Source organism: Rhinolophus ferrumequinum (genome assembly GCF_004115265.2).
Source record: "Rhinolophus ferrumequinum isolate MPI-CBG mRhiFer1 chromosome 15 unlocalized genomic scaffold, mRhiFer1_v1.p scaffold_54_arrow_ctg1_1, whole genome shotgun sequence".
NCBI lineage: Eukaryota > Metazoa > Chordata > Mammalia > Chiroptera > Rhinolophidae > Rhinolophus > Rhinolophus ferrumequinum.
In genome coordinates, this window is record NW_022680357.1 from 3139496 (window position 1) to 3159500 (window position 20005).

General features: G+C 52.1%; 2 protein-coding genes across 2 annotated transcripts; one reads left to right on the forward strand and one right to left on the reverse strand.

Moving 5' to 3' along the window:
• Positions 1-4657: 4657 nt before the first annotated feature.
• Positions 4658-6590, reverse strand: LOC117019704 (mastin-like). The gene is given in 6 exon segments (XM_033101773.1): positions 4658-4834; positions 4914-5074; positions 5671-5894; positions 5896-5943; positions 6108-6288; positions 6415-6590. Coding segments are annotated over 6 exon segments (807 nt in total). The 5' UTR covers positions 6437-6590; the 3' UTR covers positions 4658-4663.
• Positions 6591-10495: 3905 nt separating this feature from the next.
• On the forward strand, positions 10496-18470 carry LOC117019879 (uncharacterized). The gene is made up of 4 exons (XM_033102115.1): positions 10496-10550; positions 10933-10991; positions 16807-17094; positions 17874-18470. Exons 1-4 carry the CDS (start codon positions 10496-10498, stop codon positions 18264-18266), a joined length of 795 nt encoding a protein of 264 aa, XP_032958006.1. The 3' UTR covers positions 18267-18470.
• Positions 18471-20005: the final 1535 nt, after the last annotated feature.

The following is a 20005-nucleotide window of genomic DNA, read 5'->3' on the forward strand; positions in this document are numbered from 1 at the left end:
TATACTTGCCTAAAAATTGTCCATTTCATCTGGTGACACATTTGTTTAATATAGTTGTTTATACTGATCTCTTCCAATTTTTACAAGTCTCTGCTCTGTCTGTACTTATGGTCACTGCTTTTTTACTCATTTTATTGGTGCATCTTGTTTCCTGCCTAATTAATTTTGCCAGAGCTTGGCCTGTTTAATAGATTTAAGGAACTAACTTTTGGCTTTGCAATCCTATCGTCTCCTTTATTATCTATTCCATGTGTTTCTTTTATTTGTTTTGAATTACCTCTTCCTTTTCCTTTAATTACCTTTTCCTTTAATTTCTTTTTTATTCTATTCCTTATACTTTCTTTGGGTTTCTTCTCCCTTCTTGATTTAAACATGACATTCTCTATTGTTCTATTTTCACTAAACCCAGGAATGACTGGTCATTTCCCTCCAGGTACCCGTCGCTGTGTACCTGTGAGTATTGGTAGGTGATATTTTCACTGTTGTTAATTATACATATTTTGTGATTTCCATTATGACATTTCTTTGGAAGTGTATTTTTAAATTTCCAAATGTAGTAGGGCTTGTGCCCATACTTTGACATAAGTATGAGCAACTTTAAAATAATAACTCAGGGCCGGCCTGGTAGCTTAGGCGGTTAGAGCTCCATGCTCCTAATGCCAAAGGCTGCCAGTTCGATTCCCACATGGGCCAATGGGCTCTCAACCACAAGGTTGCCAGTTCAATTCCTCGAGTCCCACAAGGGATGGTGGGCTCCACCCCCTGCAACTAAGATTGAACACGGCACCTTGAGCTGAGCTGCTGCTGAGCTCCCAGATGGTTCAGTTGGTTGGAGCGCGTCCTCTCAACCACAAGGTTGCCGGTTCAGCTCCCATAAGGGATGGTGGGCAGCGCCCCCTGCAACTAGCAACGGCAACTGGACCTGGAGCTGAGCTGCGCCCTCCACAACTAAGATTGAAAGGACAACAACTTGACTTGGAAAAAGTCCTGGAAGTACACAGTGTTCCCCAATAAATTCCTGTTCCCCTTCCCCAATAAAATCTTTAAAAAAAAATTAATGCAGCCTGTTTTTGGTTTTGAATACAAGGCAACTATAAGTGAGCTCTGAGAGCAGAAATTCAGGCTCATTATTTATTGAGGATTTTAAGGAAGGCAGTGAAGTCAAATGTCCCCAAGTCAGTAACAAAAGAAGGATTTATAGGACCCTCCTCAGCCAATTCAGACAGTCCTGAATTTGGTGAAAAGTGGTTTCATTGAATGATGTTTAGCGGTAACCTGCTCCTGTTCACGTCTATCAAAGTTACATGTGACCATACGTTTCATTTCTATTGAAAGCAATTGGACCTTCCCAATCCATGCAACCCAATGAATACACACGCACACACACACACACGCACACATGCCTGTGCACGAGTATGCACACACACGCATGCCTGGGAGGCTCCTGGTGCAGGAAGACCAACCTGGGACTGAAAACACCGCCTGTGGGTGACCCCTGCCTGTGGGACGGTGCAGCCGCCAGCTTCCTTTCCCAGCCCTGCCGTGGAGCCAGAGAAGCAGCCAGGTGAAAGCACCTGAGGGCTTCTCCTAGAGAAACTGAACGACCTCAGGGGAAAACAATCAAACTGACGACCAAGACTAGGAGGGTCCCGCAGAGAGGTGGCTGGAACCTCCAGCTGCCGGGGAGGCCCGTTTAGTAGGAAACCCCAGTGAGCACAGGTGATGCCAGTCAAGATTGTGCCGTATGAGAACACGGCAGACGCAAGGGTGCCTGGGTCTCTGGCAGGAGGAGAGTGTGGAGAGCAGAGAGCAAGCGGGAGGAAGGAGCGGGGATGGTTGCAATGAAGCCAAGCACAGGCCCAGGTGTCCAGGCTGGCACAGGCTGGCACAGGGTGTCTAGGACAGAGGGCCTGGTGGTAAGAGGACAGCCACGTGGAAATGGTTCCTGGGGAGCAGGAAGCAGGACTCAGTGGCCTTCGCCAGAGCCCTCCCCTGGGGCCTCACGGTGGAGCCGGGCATTGCTGGAAGCTGCACTCAGGTGAGGAAGTGCTGGAACGTGGATGGAGACAAAACGTCTCTGTGGACCTGTGTCCCCTATGAGCAGGTGGGGCAGAGTGAGTGAGATTTGAGTTTCACTGTCGGTGTGACTGCATTTGTCCATGGCTTGGTAGAGCCCGTAAGGGACAGCCAGGGAGGGCCTCCACGAGCATCCTTGTCCCTGGTCCCAGGACCTCTGGCCCCATGGAACTTTTCACTGTGACACGTGAGAATCCTGTGGATGCACACACTGCTGCCAACGCAGCGCCCCCAGCCCCATCCCCGCTGGCCCAGCTTCCAGGGCAGGGTCGCAGAAGGGTTCTGTTGGGTAACGGACAGCTGTGCCGGTTGCCCACTGCCCTCAGCTTTCCGCTTTCAGGGCCCAGAAGGCTTCACCACAGCCCCAGCTTTGATCCTGGCCCCGATGTCACCTGGCCCCATACTCTGTGTGTCTGCTCCTATCACTAGGACATGTGGGGGCCCCCTCTGGCCCTATGTGGGGAGCTAGGCCTCACTGCCCCCCATATACACACTTGCTTCATGAAGAGTCTGCCTGAGTGGGAGGGAGAGACTTTCTAGGAAGAGCAGGTCCTCTCTTCCTCACTCGTGGGGGTGAGAGAAGGGCCCAGACTCCGGCATTTCTCCAAGAAGTCCCTTTCTTCTCCAGCAAATGGGGCGTAAACCAACCCTTCAGGGGTGCTCAGGGGTTTTACTCTCCTGTCCAGCAATCACCTTAAGATGGTGACGAAGAGGAAGAAGGGGAACGGAGATTTAGACGCCCCCACTAGCCTCACGCTGGCCCTGCGCCTGGTCCCAGAGCTTTGCTCCCTCTTCCCCACTCTCTGGCTTCCAGAATGATCACCAAACAACCACCTCTCGCATTTCAATGTGGAACACTCCTATGCCTTCAGCAAACAGACGGAGAGAGGCAGAGTAAGCAGTCTAGTGAATTCGGGATATAACCTCTGCACATGGCTTCTCCCAGGCCCCCTGCCCTGACCTGGAGACTCTCTGAGCAACATGAGGTCAGGGAGACCACGCATGTGGTTCCCAGTGCTCAGCCCTGCCGCCCACACTTGGCCTTCCCCGAGCTGCAGAAGACACTGGCCATGCATAGGTGGGCGACGGGGTCCCAGGAGCCTCTGCAGAATGGAGGGCTGATCCTGGGCGTGAACAGGCATTTGAATTGTAGTGGGGGGTGGGGACAATCCAGTGCCACCTGATACCAAACCTCCACTCTGTCTGACATTCCATGACCATGACGTAGAAACGCACAGGTCAGGGAATGACTATCGGGACCCCGTCTCTTCCGCAGCACCTGGGGCCCCAGGAGTACAGACCTGGGACTCTTGTCTGTCCCATTTGGACCCCCCATTCTGCTGGAGTAGACCCCCCACACCCACCTCTGGGCTCAGTGCTGGGAGGTCATTCAGATGCTGAGCAGCCACGAGCAGCACCCAGCCTGTGCCCAGCCCAAGGCCCCTGGCCCAAATCCTATCACAGCTCTCGGGAGACACTGGGACAGAACACCAGGAAGTGGTTCCTTTTCCATGAAAGTTGATTCTTTATATGATTCCCTCAGGGTGGGGGGAAAGGGGTGGTGTCGGGGGCCAGGGAGAGACAGAGCAGAGTTTGAACACAGGGACCTGGAGTCCACACTCCCTCCCCACAGGGCACCTGCCATTCCCAGGGCTCTCGCCAGCAGACCACAGACCCTGTTTCCACCATCTGTGTCACCCAGAGGCACCTCTGAATGCCTTCAGCCAAGTGTCCAAGGTGACCAAACATGGGACACATCACATCATAAATAGCTGGAGAATCCAAAGGCACACTGGAAACCACTGTTTTCCTGATGAAGTTGTCGGGGAACCTTCTGGGTCGATGCTTCCCCCATTACAGGACCCGTTGGCGGAATGAACCAGGGACATTTGACTTAGATCAGACAGGACTTTCAAAATCCAGAAAGACAGTCTGGGAGGAGATTGTCTACAGAGTTTTCCAGGAGTGGGGGAGGGGTGTTGTCTGAAAGAACCTGGGGGAACAGGACCAGGAGGCTTCCCACGGGGTCTGGTCTTTCCGGCACCAGCTGCCACCGTCCTGCACCATCTCCTCACAGCCACATCCCACTGGACCAGAAGGTCTGTGGCGGAAGGGACGGTGCTTGGTGAGTGCTATGAGGGGGCCCTGGAAAGGGGTGGGGGCAGACCAAGGAAGGTGAGAGAAAGCCTGTGGGTCTGGGACTAAAGCCACAACTGAGAGACTCTCGGGGGGACAGGAGCACGGAGCACCTGTGCTCAAAGGTGGGGGCCATCCACCTCCTGGCCTGAAGATGCCAGCAGCAGGGACCCCAGCAGCCAACCAATGTCCCGAGCGCCCCCACCCCAACCCCAGAGGCACCACAATCTAGAACACAGCAGCTTTGAAGCAGTTTTCCCCTTGTTGTTTAATGAGAATCAGATCACAAGCAGTCATCTCATCTGTGGTTCCTGGGACTCCGCCCCCACACCTCGACTCACCTGTGGAGGCCCCACCCGTGCTCCCCCACACACACTGACAGGAAAACAGGGTCCTGAGAGACAAGGAGGGCTGAGGGTCTTCCCATTTTCCAGACCCTTCCCGGCCCCATCTAGGGTCTGGAGAACACAGGGACGTACTGCCGGATCCAGGGGACATAGCTCGTCACTCCGGCATACACCCCAGGGAACTCATCACAACCACACGGCCGGCCCCAGCTCACGACCCCTACCTGGACCCAGGTGCAATTCCAGCTGCACACCAGGGGGCCCCCAGAGTCACCCTGTGGGAAAAAGCAGGACTCAGCAGGTGCTTCCCACAGCCAGGGGTCTGGTGGGTCCCACGCTACAGGGGGATCTCACCCTGCAGAAGTTCCTGCCCTCGCTCCTGGCACATAGCACCTCATCCTTGATGGCTGGGTCATTGTCATTTGAAGAGAAGTTCTGGAACTGCCCGTTACAGACCCCATTCCCCTCACTGGGGACAGCCACCTCCTGCATCTGGTAGGGCGGGGGCAACAGCGCTGTGGGGAGGGGCTGGCTGAGAACCAGGGCTGGTCCCAGCTCCTGCTTCTCCCCAACAGCAGGTACTCCTTTCACTCCTGTGGGGCCACGCCTGGCCGTCAGCGGAGGGCACGGGAAGCCCCTCTGTGGGCCGTGACGCTGGCGTCTGTACCATCTACACCTGGCCCTGGGACTAAGCTTCCCCATGGTATGGGGCTGATCACACAACGTGTAAATATCTAGATGCCCTTCCAGCTCCAGGACACAGGACTCCATTGGCCAGTTTGGGCTCCACCGGCCTGAGGACAGGACATCCGAGGAGAGGATTTTCTCCCTACAGCTCCCTACCCCGTGCAAATTCTGCTTCAGCAACAGGGGAGCCTAGGACCTTGGAGCCCAGACGTTCCCCCCATGAGAGGACGACACCATCTGCCCTTAGGCTGTGGTCTGAATCCGAACCCAGAACTGCCTGCCCAGAGCTATCCAGAGCAAGTACCCAGTGCCTGACATCGGTCCCAGATGCTGGGGACCCCAAAAGTTCATAGTGTGAGCCACTTTCTGTAAAAACCCAGCCGTTCTGCCCTCATCCTTCTCACCTAGTCTCCCTAATACCTACAATTGTCTGTAACGTCACCCCAGCTGGTGACCCAGCACATTGTCCCCGGGTGAACTCAAAGTGCAGCAGACGGGAGGGTGACAGGGCTGACGTGCTCCGAGAGCGACACAGGGGCCTCCAGTTTCAGCAGCGCGATGTCCGAGCCCCCCTCAGCAAACAGGCTGTAGTTGAACTTGGGGTGGCGGATGATCTGAGCCACCTCGTGCAGCTGGTCGTGGTCATAGTCTCAGCTGCCCGACTTGTACCCTGAAGCCACAGGGCTCCAAGTCCTCCCTGGGGGGCAGGGACGAGGAGCTTCTCAGAGGAGTCTGGGGGTGCTCAGAGCTGGGGAGGGGCCCACCTCCTGCAGAGGACCCTGCGCACAGCACACTTCCCCTCGCCCCGCACCCTCCCCGGACCCAGCCATGGGGATGGAGGTGGGGGTGAGCGTTACTCACGGTTCCACACAGTGAGCAGCGGTCAGCACCCACTGGGGGTGGATGAGGGAGCCCCCACATTCGTGCTGCCACAGGTGATGCTTTATATTGTAGAACCTCAGGCTGACCTGCCATGGATACTTGCTGGCTGAGACATCGCACCCACCCACGATGCCCACGCGCTCACGTCCTGAGCCAGGGTCTGAGGAAACAAGTGGAGGGTCCATCAGGGCTCAAGGACAGGGGCAGCTTTCCACAAGGGATGGTCCCCGGTCCCCTAGGGCGGGTCCTGGGAGCCCCACAGGTACAGGATGGAGTCAGGACTCACCCGGGTTCAGGGTCGTGGGCATAGAGCCCCCGGGCAGGGGAGGGTCGGGAACAGCAACCACAGCAGCTGCACAGGGCACCTGGCGGGAGAGAGCTCGGACCCCAGCACTAGCTCCTGGGACCTGAGGCCCGAGGCGCAGACATATGTTCAGATGGGAGCAAACTGCTCCTTCAGTGCGGCCTCCGTGGTTCACCCCTCTCTGCTATCCCTCCAGGGCCTCATTTATCCTTTTTACACAGGAAGTGGGCACAGAGCAGCCAGCCCTACCTACTCCGGGTCTGTGCTGTGGCCAAATAGCTCTCCTCCTTTCAGTGGGGCGGGGGTAACTGCAGCTGCCATTCCTCTGCCTTGGGTCACTGCCCCCAGCTTATAATCATGTACTTCTGGGTACCAATGGGGGGGGTGACGGATGCTCCCCGTGGGCCTGGAGCCCAGCACCTGAGGCTGATGACACCTGCCCCTGTGGTTCTCACATTTATTAATGCTAACTCCGAAACAAAGCCTCCAATTTCAGGCTAAATAAAGTTCTGGCTACAAGAAGGTGGGCAGGGCTGTCAGAGGGCCACGGGACTATAGGGGACCCAACCCAGGGTCCCTGCAGCCCAGGGAATATGTTGTCACCTGGAGGAGACAAAGGGACAGCATAGTTACCGCTGACCACAGCCTCCAAGGGCAGGACCCATCTGGGGACATATGGAGTGGGTGGTCGCTGAGGGCTGGTGGTGTTCCAGATTTCAGACCACGAACGAAATCAGAGGAAAGGGGGCTGTGGGGTTTTCCCTGGGTCCGTCCGTGGCCCCTGTTCATAGCCCTTGGGGAGCCTGGCATGCCTCTGCCATGCTGCCTGCAGATCACCTGCAAGCTGTCTTCCAGGAGAGCCTGAGGTTTGGAGAAGGTTTTGCTAAATGTGTGTGGGGAGAGCTGGGTGCATTTGGGAGAAGACGGCCTGTCTCAGAAAAGACAGAGATATGTCTCCCAATTTCCCAGGGAAGGGAAGAGTTTCTGTGGGTACAGCCAGCAGTGGGCTCTGGGTTTTTGGCACCCTTTTTTTGTTTTTTTAATGTAATGTGACCTAAAAGTGAGTTCCAAAGAATCTCTAATACGTAAGCAGTGAAAAATGATGTAAAGGAGACGAAGACAAATATGTGCCTCCCCATAGATTTGCCACAAGCCGGTATTCAAAAGATGACCTTTGTGAACATAAAAGTTTATGCTGCCTTTGATTCGTGTGACTTTAAAAAAATACCAGCACTATTTAGGGATCTTGGAGCATACCATGAGAACTGCAGCTCAGCCCTAAATTTGCGTGTGCTCTCTGGCTTTCTCGCTCACTAATCCACGTGGATTCCCCCTCTTCTCCAGCCAAATTAGTTTACCCTTTGTTCCCTTTGGGATCCATCCCTACAATATACCTTGCCTCTTCTCACCGGCTTATTTCTGTTCCCACCATTTCTCAAGCCTGGAGAGTCATTCTCTAGCTTCACTGGGGTTTGGGGGCGGGGAATCTAGCTCAAGGCCCCCTCCTCCATGAAGCTTTTTTTTTTTTTTTTTAAATTCCCTATCTCCTCCCCTTTGGCAACCATCATCTTGTTCTCTATATCTATGGGTCTATTTCTGTTTTCTTCTACTTATTCATTTGTTTTTTTAGAGCCCACATATCAGGGAGATCATATGGTACTTGTCTTTCTCTGTCTGACTTAGTTCACCTAGGATAGTACTCTCTAGGTCCATCCATATTGCCACAAATGGCAAGATTTCATTCTTTTTTATTGCTGAATAATATTCCATGGTATGTCTATACCGTATCTTCTTTATCCATTTCATCTAGTGATGGACATTTATGTTGCTTCCATACCTTGACTTGTATTAGTAATGCTGTAATGAACACGTGGGTGCAGATAGCTTTCCAAATTAGTGTTTTTGTTTTCTTTCGATATACCCAGAAGTGGAATTGCGGGGTTGTATGGCAGCTCTTTTTTTTAATTTTTTTGAGAAAAAAATTAAAAATCTCCATACCGTTTTTATAGTGGCTGCATTAATTTACAATCCCACTGATGGGGCATGAGGATTCCCTTTTTTCCACATCTTCACCAGCACTCGTTATTTGTTGATTTATTGATGAAAGCCTCACACCTCTGACAGGTGTGAGGTGGCATCTCATTGTCGTTTTAATTTGCATTTCCCTGATGATTAGTGACGTTGAACATCTTTTCATATGTCTGTTGGCCACGTGTATGGCCTCTTAGGAGAAATGTCTATTCAAGTCTTCTGCCCATTTTATTTAATTGGACTGTTTTTTGTTTTGGGGGTTTTTTTAGTGTTAAGTTTTATGAGTCCCTTATACATTTTGTATATTAATCCCTTATTGGTTGTATCATTGGTGAATATATTCTCCCCTTCAAAAGGTTGTCTATTTGTCTTGTTGATGGTTTCCTTCGCTGTGCAAAAACTTTCTAGTTTGATATAGTCCCATTTGTTTATTTTTCCTTTTGCTGCTCTTGCCCAAGGAGACATATCCAAAAATATATTGCTAAGATCAATGTCAGAGTTTATTGCTTACGTTTTCTTGTAAGAGTTTTACGGTGTCAGGTCTAACATTTAAGTCTTTAATCCATTTTGAGTTTATTCTTGTATGTGGTGTAAGAAAGTGGTCCAATTTTGTTTTTTGCATGTATCTGTCCAGTTTTCCCAACACCACTTATTGAAGAGACAGTCTTTACCCCATTGTATATCCTTTGGTTGTTCTAATTCTGAGAAGAATACCGTTGGTATTTTAATAGGGACTACACATTGAGTCTGCATATTGCTTTAAGTAGTAAGGACATCTTAAAAAATGCTAATCCTTCCAATCCATGAGCAAGGTAAATCCTTCCATTTAGTTGTCTCTTCTTCAATTTCTTTCTTCAGTGTCTTATAATTTTCAGAGTACAGGTCTTTCACCACTTTGATTATATTTATGTGTTGGCATTTTATCCTTCTGATACACTTATAAATGGAATTGTTTTCTTAATTTCTTCTTCTGATCATTCATTATTGGTGTATAGAAACACAACAGATTTCCATATAATGATTCTGTATCCTATAACTTTACTGAAGTCATTTATTAATTCTACGATTTTGGGGGAGTCATTAGGGTTTTCTAGGTATGGTATCATGTCATCAGTGAATAAGGAGAGTTTTACTTCTTCCTTTCCATTTTGGATGCCTTTTATTTCTTTTTCTTGTCTAATTGCTGTGGCGAGGATTTCCAATACTATGTCGAATAGAATTGGTGACAGTGGATATCCTTGTCCTGTTCCTAATCTTACAGGAAAGGCTTTTCACCATTGAGAATGCTATTAGCTGTGGGTTTGTCATATATGGACTTTATTATGTTGAGATATGTTCCTCATGTACCGGCTTTGTTGAGCGTTTTTCATCATGAAAGGATGTTGAACTTGAATGGGCCCCTGTTGTGACCTGAGTTGCATTCCCCAAAATTCTATGTTGAAGTCCTAATCCTCAGGAGCTCAGGGTCCTTAAAGAGGTGATTAAGGTAAACAGGGACCATATGAGTCACCCCTAATCCAATGTGACTGGTGTCCTTATAAGGTGAGGTTATTGGGACACAGACATGACGACATGAGAGCACAGGGAGGAGACGGCAGGGAGCGAGGCCTCAGGAGAAACCAGCCCTGCCGACACCCTGACCTCGGATTTCCAGCCTTCAGAACTCTGAGAAAATGCATTTGTGTTGTTGAAGCCGCCTGGTCTGTGGGCTTTGTTCTGGCACCTGAGCTGACTCGTCAGCCTGTGCCCTGCTTCTCATCAGCACATTGGCAGGAAGGCCCTGGGCAAGGAAAGCTCATGGCGGAGCTGGGGCATCTCAGAACAAATTAGGATGGGCTGACGTCCTGGGAGTTCCTTCAGATGCTTTGCTCTGTCTATGATTCGTGGATAGTGCACAGGCAGAAATGAAGCCCTGAGATGTCTTAGACTTCTTACCAAGTTGTACTCTGTTTTTCTTTCATGTACAGGGTTGCAGCCTCGTGTGAGAGACCCAAAGGAGGGCAAATAAAGGGGCATTCGGGGCACACGACTCATGGCTGAGACCCTCTGGGACACCCACGCTCTGCTGGCCTCAGCCACCCCCAGAGGTAACCTGTGGCCCCTACGCAGTGTTGCAAGGAGAGATTAGGTGAGGGGAACAGAGGGCATTACCCAACCCCTATCTCCAAATCCAAGCCACTGGCTCCAGCCCAGGTTGCAGCACAACTGAACCCAGGAGTTTCCCGGCCCTGGGGATGAGGGGCAGATGCTGGGACACCCACATAGCCCAAAAGAAGGGGTGAGAAACCCCAGCCCAACCTCAGGGCAGGAGACAAAATCCTGGTCTTTTCTGCTCACACCAGTTTTAAACAAGCAGGGCAGTTTGGGGGTTCTGGGGAGCTTCAAGGAAGGTCCGAGTGAGCTCTGGGGTGATGGCTGCCATTCTTGGTCTTCCATCAGGCCCTGGTTCTCCGCTCCCCTTGCACCCAGGAGGCCGGCCCCACAACCAGCTGCCCTCCCGCAGGGCCCTGCCCATGGCCTGGGGCTCAGTGCGTGCAGGTGCCCAGGGGTCTTGTCACAGGTGCAACTGGATGTGAAGCCTAGACATGCAAATGACATCTTCCCTCGTTAATGAAGGCACTTTGGTAAGAAGCTGGGGCAGACCGCCCACCTGAATATTTCCAGTTGGACCCCCAGGGGGCACATGTGATGGATTAATGTGAACATGTAAAAAAAGTGCAGTACTCAAGAAGGCCAGGGGTTAGCAGTGTTCTGAGGGATACATTGTCTCAAAGCTTTGACAGCCTTTGAAATAGTGTAGATCAAGTTCCTAATAAGAGAAAAGTGTTGCAAGAGATACATTCAGCAAAGGAAATCAAATATCATGATAAAGGTTACTGTTATCTTTTAAAAATAGATAGCATCAAAGAAGAAGAGAAGATATATCCAATAACCCAGAATTAACAGTCTAGATCATATCAGCATGGTGGGTTTGAGGCGAGGTGAGACCAGGGGATGTGAGAGAGTGATAAACGTCCTATTGAGGTGACATAGAGAGTTTATACTAGAAGAAAGGTAAGAAAGGACGACAAAGAGATATAGAAGTAGCCGAACAATATGAAACAGTAAACGAAGACGGTAGAAACCAGTCTATCAATGATTATCATACATACAGAGGGAGTAACCTAACCAGTTAAACTGCCAATACTGAAGACTGACGTAAAAAACACACCCGATATATGGTATTTATAAGACAGAACTAAAAACTAAAAGTACAAGGATAGAAAAAGATATTACAGGCAAATAAGGGCCTGGTTGAGTGGGCAGCACAGGTCCTGTCTGGCCAGGGCTGGAGGGAGGGAGATCAGCCTGACATGACGGGAACGTGTCACGGGGTCTCTGGGTTCAGCAGGGTGATGTCCTTGCTCCCCCCACCCCATCCTACCCCATAGCAGACAGGCTCTGGTGGAACTTGGGGTGTGGAGGACGTGGGTCACCTTTGTCAGCTGACCGAGATCATAATCTCAGCTCCCTGACACGGACCCTGTATTTTGGAAGTGCTGTCCCCAAGGAGATGCATCCTTCTGGGGTAATCAGGTACGAATAATCAAGTACTATGCTTTTGGAAGGGATGCGTGTAGAAAGAAATAAAACAGGATAATGGGGGACGTTGGGGTGAAGTTTGCTTCTCAGCTAAAATCTGGAGGCTATGAGGCAAGAACGTGCCAGGTGTCATTCTCATCCCTGCTGGGGTCTAGAGCCTGGAGCCTGGCTTCCCCATGAACCAAACTGCCCCCCGAGGGTCCCCTCTGCCTGCACAACCTGGGTCAAACCTCACACCGGCCCAAGGCTGGAGGCGGAGAGGGGACAGGTGGCTGGGAACACTGGATCACACGAGGCACCCAGAGCTCACACAGACCCGGGAAGACCACACCTTTGGGGCATCTGGTTGGAGACCCCCAATCCTGACTTTCGTTGCTTTTCGGTATACTGCACACATCCCTAACTCTGAGGTCTGTCTCTGAAATCATGCAGTGCGTGTTCCTTCTTGACTTGTGTGTTTGGATTCTTTGGAGGTCGGTGAGATCCACCCCGACATTGGGTACCACTGCCGTCATGCCCTCTTGTTGCTCTGTACTTGTCAATCCTGTACGTCTTCCACCATTGATGGTGGGGGACCCTGCATGTGTCACCAAGAATGACCATGAATGGCCAACATTGCCCCAGACGAAAGGGTGCCTGTCTCCAGGCCAGAGCGTTTCTACCCAGAAATGGACTGCAGGGGGAGGTTTCCCTGGTGACATTTCCACAGGCGGCCGTCCCAATGTCACTCCCACCAACAGAGTGAGTCCCATCAAGCCGGCCTCGCCTGAACTCGGCGTGCTTGGGCCTTTCAATTGTGTCAATCTGCTGTCTAGATAATGGAATTTCAGTGTGGCTTTTATTCGCTTTTCTCACCAGCTGCTTGTTTTACTTGAGAGAAAAATGAAACTCCTACGGCAGGCTGGAGTTAGTTGCTATTAGATAAGAAGTAAGAGAGTAGGGAAAAGAGAGTGTTCTGAGTGTTGGCCGCGTGCCCCTGGAGGGTTCTGCAGGGAGTGCACTTGGTCTCCTCTTGGAGAGGGGGCTGGACCCCCCACAAAGCCTGAGGGTGACAAACATAGGCGCTGAGTGTGTTAAACAAAACACACTTCTATAATCATCAGGTTGGAATTTTCTGTGAGAAAAGCATTCCTGGGAGCTGCCGTGGTCAGATGGGAGTGTGCTTGGTGGAGAAGAGCCAAAGGTGCAGTGTGACATTGGATACATATCATTATACATTTGTGAAAGCCCACAGAACGCACAAGGGGCAGCCCTGATGTCAGCTGTGGGCTTCGGCTAATAAGATTGTATCCAAATGCCTTCATCCCCTGTAACAAACTTCCCACACTAATGGAAGACTTCACGAAAGGGAAACTGTGTGTATGGGAGCTGAACTTCGTACACCATTTCCTATGAACCTAAAAATGCTCTGAAAAATAAAATCTATTTTCATTTTCTTTTCATTTATTAGGGAAACAAAGAAGGTCTGAGGGGGGCTCACGGCAAAGAGGGAGCTGAGAGAGGTGGCAGATGGGAAGGTGACCAGTGGTGAGGCGGAGTTGGTGGTCACAGAGCAGAACTTGGAGTGAAGGTGCGCACGCCATCTGTGGGCACGGCCGGGCGTAGGATGTCCCCATTCAACCCCTAGAGACCCTGGCATTTGCACCTCTGATTGCTGGGAGTAGCCGTCCCCAGGAGAAAGTGGCAGGAGCAACCCTCACCATCCAGCCCATAGTGAGCGTGTGAGAGAGAAGTGGACCCCGTTGGATGGCTGCGATGCAGGTCACCCCTGGCAAGTGGGGTCTGCAGGGTGAGAGGAAGGAAGGTAAGGATGGTTTGGTATCTGCGAGGACACCGTGCAATTCCTGGGACACGCCCATGGGCTATGATAAACTGCTGCAGGTGTGGGGAGACCAGGAGAGACGGGTTGATGGGGCACACCCCCCACCACTGACCACAGCCAGGGCCCCGTATGCAGGAAGCTGAGATGTGCAGGTCAGATATTGTGTATCACCCAGGAAGCTGGGCTGAACCTGCAGGATAGGGAAGGGGGGGCAGATCTTTGCTGGACCCTCCCCTGTCCCACATCTGACCCACGTGTGACTTTTCATCATGGCAGTGTCAGGCCACCTGGCCACCTGGCCACACCTCCTGCGGATTCCTGTCTCAGACACCCGGGGAACCAGCCAAGACAGCAACTCCGGCCGACCGCAGCAGAAAAGGGATTTCAGGAAAGGACACTGGGATGCCACTTCCACTTGCCAGGAAAGAGGTCTGTGTGCACTCCTGGCTCCCTTTCCCAGACACAGAGGGTTGGAATAGCGTCCCCTCAAAATCATGTCTACCAGGAACCTCAGAAGGTGATTATTCAAAAACAGAGTCTTTGCAGATGTAATGAGTCAAGGTCATACTGGATTTGGTGACCCCTAAACGCCCTGACAGGTGTCCTTAGAAGAGGACAGAAGGCAGAGAGGGGAAAACCATGTGAAGACGGAGGCAGAGAGTAGAGCGATGCGTCTACAGGCCCCAGGACGCCAAGGATTGCCGGGGGCCACCAGCAGCGGAGAGAAGCATGGAACAGATTCTTTCCCAGAGCCTCTGGAAAGAACCAAGATGCTGACACCTTGATTTCAGATTTCTGACCTCCAGTACCATGAGAAAATAAACTTCTGTTTTTCTAAGCCCCTCCCGCCCCCCAGTTTGTGGTACTTTGTTACGGCAGCCTCAGGAATACACCAGTCTTACGCTGGAGAGAGCCCAGGGGAGAAAGGTTGTGTCAGATGGAGACCGGGAGGATTCCCCATTGACAGGCAGGGAACAGTGGAGGCCTGGTGTTGAGGGGAGACGGCTCTCTGCACCAAGGATGCTCGAACCGGGAGAGAATGGGACAGAGGTCTGAGCTCCCTGTTTTCTCTGCCATATCAACCAGTGGGGACATGAAGTCTCGCGACACTGTGTGTATATGTCAAAAAACTCACCACGTCATACACTTAAAATTGGTGAATGTTATCAAATTATACCTGAGTAAAGCTGCCTCTTTTTAAACAGAGAGAGACTTTAAAGTTACTGAAATAAAGCAAGCATGACGTTGGTGCACGTGATAGGCAGAAATCAAAGATCGCAACCATCAGAAAGGAAAAATTAAAAGCGTAGTTGACATCAAAGGTTGGGAGAATGTAGAGAAATGGGAACTCTTTCTGTTCTGAAGGGATTAGTTGGTTTCCCGGGGCTGCCATAACAAACTGCCAAGCTTGGTGGATGAAAACAACAGAATGTATTGATTTTCCTCTCTTTTTTTAATTGGAGTGACAGCCACGTCACTGTACTCTCTGCCTCCACATTTGCAATGCCTGCGTCCCCTCTGTATGTCTCTCATAAAGACGTATGTGGTTGCATTTAGGCCCCCCCCCCATAATGTAGGAGAAGCACCTCCTCTCAAGATCCTGAATCACATCGTGTATCACATAATGTAATAGCCTCTGGTTCTGGAGGTAATGACATGGACAGAACTTTGGGGGCCACCATTCAACCCCCAGAGTGGGGTGGGTACAAGCTTGTACATCCATCCGGTCTGGAATCATTTAGCCATATTGAGTGAAATTAGGTGTTTGCAACCCTGGGCAAATAGCCCAGAGAAGATTCTTACACGGAGAATAAGATCACAGATCATCAAAAGGGGAGCATCCTAGAGAAGAGCAAGCAACAAATTGGAAGTTCACTCAGCAACGTAGCTAGACCCTCGCAGGAATCCCTTTGAGAGGAGGGATGCCCTGGACCAGAATCCCTGACTCCAGGAGGATCAAAGCAGACACGTGGGGCAGGGCCCCAGGGGAGGCCTGCGGGGAGGATGACCGGCCCCAGCGAGTATTGCAGCGGAGTTCCACCAGGGGGCGCAGCAAAGAAAAGTGAGCGGATTTTACATCACTTGGGAACAGAAATTCCACCCGCCAATTCCTCTGGGTCTCGATTCACTTCCCCGGAGACAGGCAAGGCTGAGCTAGGAAAGACCCATCTTCTCAGCCAAGGGTCCTGTTGTCTGTCCACCAAGTCTCCCTCCCACTCTGGACAGCCCAGCAAGCTGCCCCAGCCTTCCAACGCCTCCCTAACCCCAGGGTAGAAGGAATAGTGGAATGCTACAGGCCAAGTGTGCAGATGTGACCATCAGCATAGTTCACCACTACGGGTGTGCAAAAGTGAAACTGTGTCTTATAACCGAAATCATGTTTTCCCCTCTCAATTCCCTGGTCTGGGTCAGCCCAACTCAGTGCAGACATTTTCAGTTAACCCGGGAGGGTTGGCTCATTATTCATTCATTCCATAAATACTTACTGAGCAATCACCGTACACCAGGCACTGTTCTAGGCACTGGGAATACGCAAATAGACAAATATCTCTGCCCTCCTGGAGTGTGTGACTAGTCTAGTGTGGGAGAATAAAACCTAAACAAGATTAGCAAGAGGGCACAGCAGGGAACAGGTTTCTTAACCTCAGTTACCTGCGCCTCCAAATTATTGTGGGCGTTTTGCATTCCAAAACTGCCTGCACCGAATAAGCATGCGCTACACACACACACACACACACACACACACACACACACCCGCACACACACACACACACACACACACACCCCGCACACAAAAGTAAGCAGTTTCTCTGTAGCCGCGAAAGCCCGTCTAGGAAGCTCGAGTTTAAAAGTTGGAAGTGGGTGGAGTTTACAGGGCCTGTCAATCGCCCCTGGGAGTGGGCAGCCCAGCCCCTACCTGCACAGCGGCGGGGTATTAGGGCGCCTGGTCCACCTGCAGCCCTGTCTGGGCCACAACCCTCCGGCACGGAGCGCTTGGGCTCCACGGTGACCGGAGTAGGCGCAGGCCCATCTCGTTAAGCACCTCAGCAGGCACGGTCGTAGCGCGGAGGTCAGCATTTGGAAGAGGTCAGCAAACGGAGGTCAAGGCGCAGAGGAGGTCGGTGCACAGAGGTCCGAGGGCGGAAGTCACGGTGCGCAGGAAATCAGGGCTCCGAGGAGGTCAGGACGAGGAGGGGATCAAGAGCGGTAAAGGTCAAGACCGGGAGGTAGGCGCCCCGCTGTCCTGGCGGAAGCTTGTCCCCACTGTCCAACACCCCCAGCCCTGGCAGGCGCGGCTCCGGGCTCAGGTCCCGGTGCGCTCCGATGGGTCCCCACTGACCGCGCCGAGCCCAGCCCAGAGGCCACTGCACTTTCCTACCCCCAGTCCCTCGCCGTCCATTTCCCACAAAACGTCAGCCATCCCGGGAGCTCTTCCAGGGCAGGGCCGTGTCTCCGGTTCATCCCTGGAACCCGGGAGCAGGGAAGGAAGGGGGCCGAGCGCGGAGTGGGCACTCAGTTTGCACCCCCAAACGTGAACCGAAAACTGCGCCTTCACGGCGTCCCACCCACAGACACAGCCACCAGAGGGCGGCAGAGAGCAGAGGCTGCGGCTCCTATGGGCTCCTGACCCCAAGGGCACCCAGACCCTCCACCCCGGGTCCTGGCTCCACGTTTTCTCTTTAAATTCAATGTGTTTACATGTTTCATTAAGACCTGGAATCAAAACAGGAACCCTAAAGTACTACCAGAAATAGAAAGCCCCTGTCTCTTGTCATAAATAGAAATACAACACAAACGTTATAACTGCAAACAAAGCCTGCTGCCAGGTTCTGACTCTGCCCTGCGGTCAGTAAAAGGTTGAGTGAGGTGTTAGGGACCCAGAGAGGAGAGAGAGCCGTGAGCCTCCGTTGTTCCCAGCGGGATCTCCCCATCCACTCTGGAGCTCTTGTGGCGGGGAAAACGAAGTAGCAGCCCCTGGAAACACCCCTTCTCCCCTCCCGCTCAGTCTGCGGGTAACAGGAGGCAGTACAACCGAGGCAGGGCCGCGAAGACAGCGCCACGCTCGGACGTCAGAGACGGGGGTGGAGGTCCTCCTCCCGGCCTAGTGAATTCACCGATACAGTCCCTGAAAACACCACGTGGAGCCGGTGTAGTTGGTCGCTTCAGCCATCGATGCTGTGGTGGCATCTTCACTGGGACAGAGCCACCCAGCCTCAGCCACGTGGACGGTGACTCCTGGTCTGGCGACTGTTTTCTCCAATCCCCCTTAGAACAGAGGATCAAAGCAGTTTTCAGTCCCCTGGGAAGGACACCAGTGAGCACCTACGGTCTTGCCCGGGATCACCTAGCCATCCTGCAGAGGGCCTGCGTGTGGAGGACGTCACCATCGTTGGACTGAAGGAGGAAGTCTCTGGTAAGACACCCGCCTGCCGCGGGCCTGACTCATGGACGAAGTTCTTGGGGTGCAGTGCTTGGGGATGGCTGACACATCCCTTGCGAGGTACAGGACAAGTTATATGTCGCACCTCCTGCCAGTGAAAAAGAGACACAGTACTTAGTGGCACTTTTGGGGTTGGGAGGCAGTGTATACGCTAGGGGACCCACTTATCACCCGCCAATTTTGAGTGGAGCCCAGAACAAAAAGGGGATCTATAGCAGTCTCCCCATGGGTGCCATTTCATAGGCAGCCCCCACGGTAGGCAGCCTATGGGCTGCACCTGTAGGAGGACAGTTGACAGGCCTGAGTGTTCTGAGGTGTTCAGACAGTGTCTTACTGTGCGTGGGCCACCATAACAAATGCCACAGACGAGCTTATTAACCACAGACATTTATTTCTCATGGTTCTGGAGGCTGGAAGTCTGAGATCGGGGTGCCAGCAAGGGGTGGTCTTGGCGAAGGTCTCATCCTGGCTCATAGACGGCCATCTTCTCACTGTGTGTTCACAGGGTGGAGAGAGAGAGAGGCAGTCATTTCTCTTCCTCTTCTTATACGGCCGCTAATCCTAGTGGATGAGGGCCCCACCCTTATCTCATTTGACTTCGGTCACCTCCTAAAAGCCCCATCTCCAAGCACAGTGACCCTAGGGGAAAAGGCGTCCACATACAGACTTTGGGGGCACAATTCAGTCGAGAGCAGATGGTGTGAGAACCCAGGTCCCTGGCCACACACACTGCCCTTCTCCTGGGGCAGGCTAATGCCTCCAGGGGCAGCAGGGTTAGGATCTGAGGTTGCCCCTGAACCTGGGAGGGGAAGGGGCCCCCTGTAGGGTTTTCTATCCTCTGCCTTGCTATCTTTGCTCCCCAAACTCTCTTGATGGTCCCCAAACTCTCCTGCTCACACACTCACCCCACAAAAGACCAGCACTGAGAAGCTCACCAAGAAGCACGACAGGGATGGGTACCCCACACCACCACCCCCAGGCCCTGTCCAGTCTCCCCACACCCACAGTCTCAGCCTCACCGTGGGCAGGCCTCAGTTTCCCCGTCTGTTTATCCCTGATCTCAGTACCTCTTCTGTGAATCACTGGCTTCTGGTCATCCTTAGGCAACCAGCTTTTCAGGTTTCGGTGTTTTACTCATTGTTGGTGTTGGTGGATCTTCATTTAGTAAGGTCACTTCCCTCTTCGTGGGTCGTTTGATGATAATGTTTTTCTCTCCCCATTTAGAAAAAAAACTGGTTGTTTTTTTCTTCAATGCATTGCACCTACTCACTTTCTGGTCAGCATTTAAACACACGTCAAATTGCTGGGATTTAAAAACAAAACAACACAAGGTGCTCCCTTGACGGGTGCCTTCCCCAGCCTCCTGTCTGCCCTGCTCCCCTTTCAAAGCCAGACAGCACTGGTCCCCCAGCTGTTTCCATGGCTTCTCTCCTGCCCACCCCTCACCCTGCAGCCAGGCCCCTGCACCATTGCACAGGGCAGGTCATCTGCTAAAGTCACCAGCCACCACTGCGTGACAGCTCGTGCTCCCTCACAGCCCCTGTGTGGTGGTGACCTGCCATCCTGGCAGCCCATAGCTGAGGGGCTTCCCAAGGAGGCGTGATTTCAAGGCTTTATTGTTATTACTGTAAAATACACAAAACATTTGCCATTGTAACCATTTTAAAGTGAACGGTTCAGTGGTACTTAGTACATTC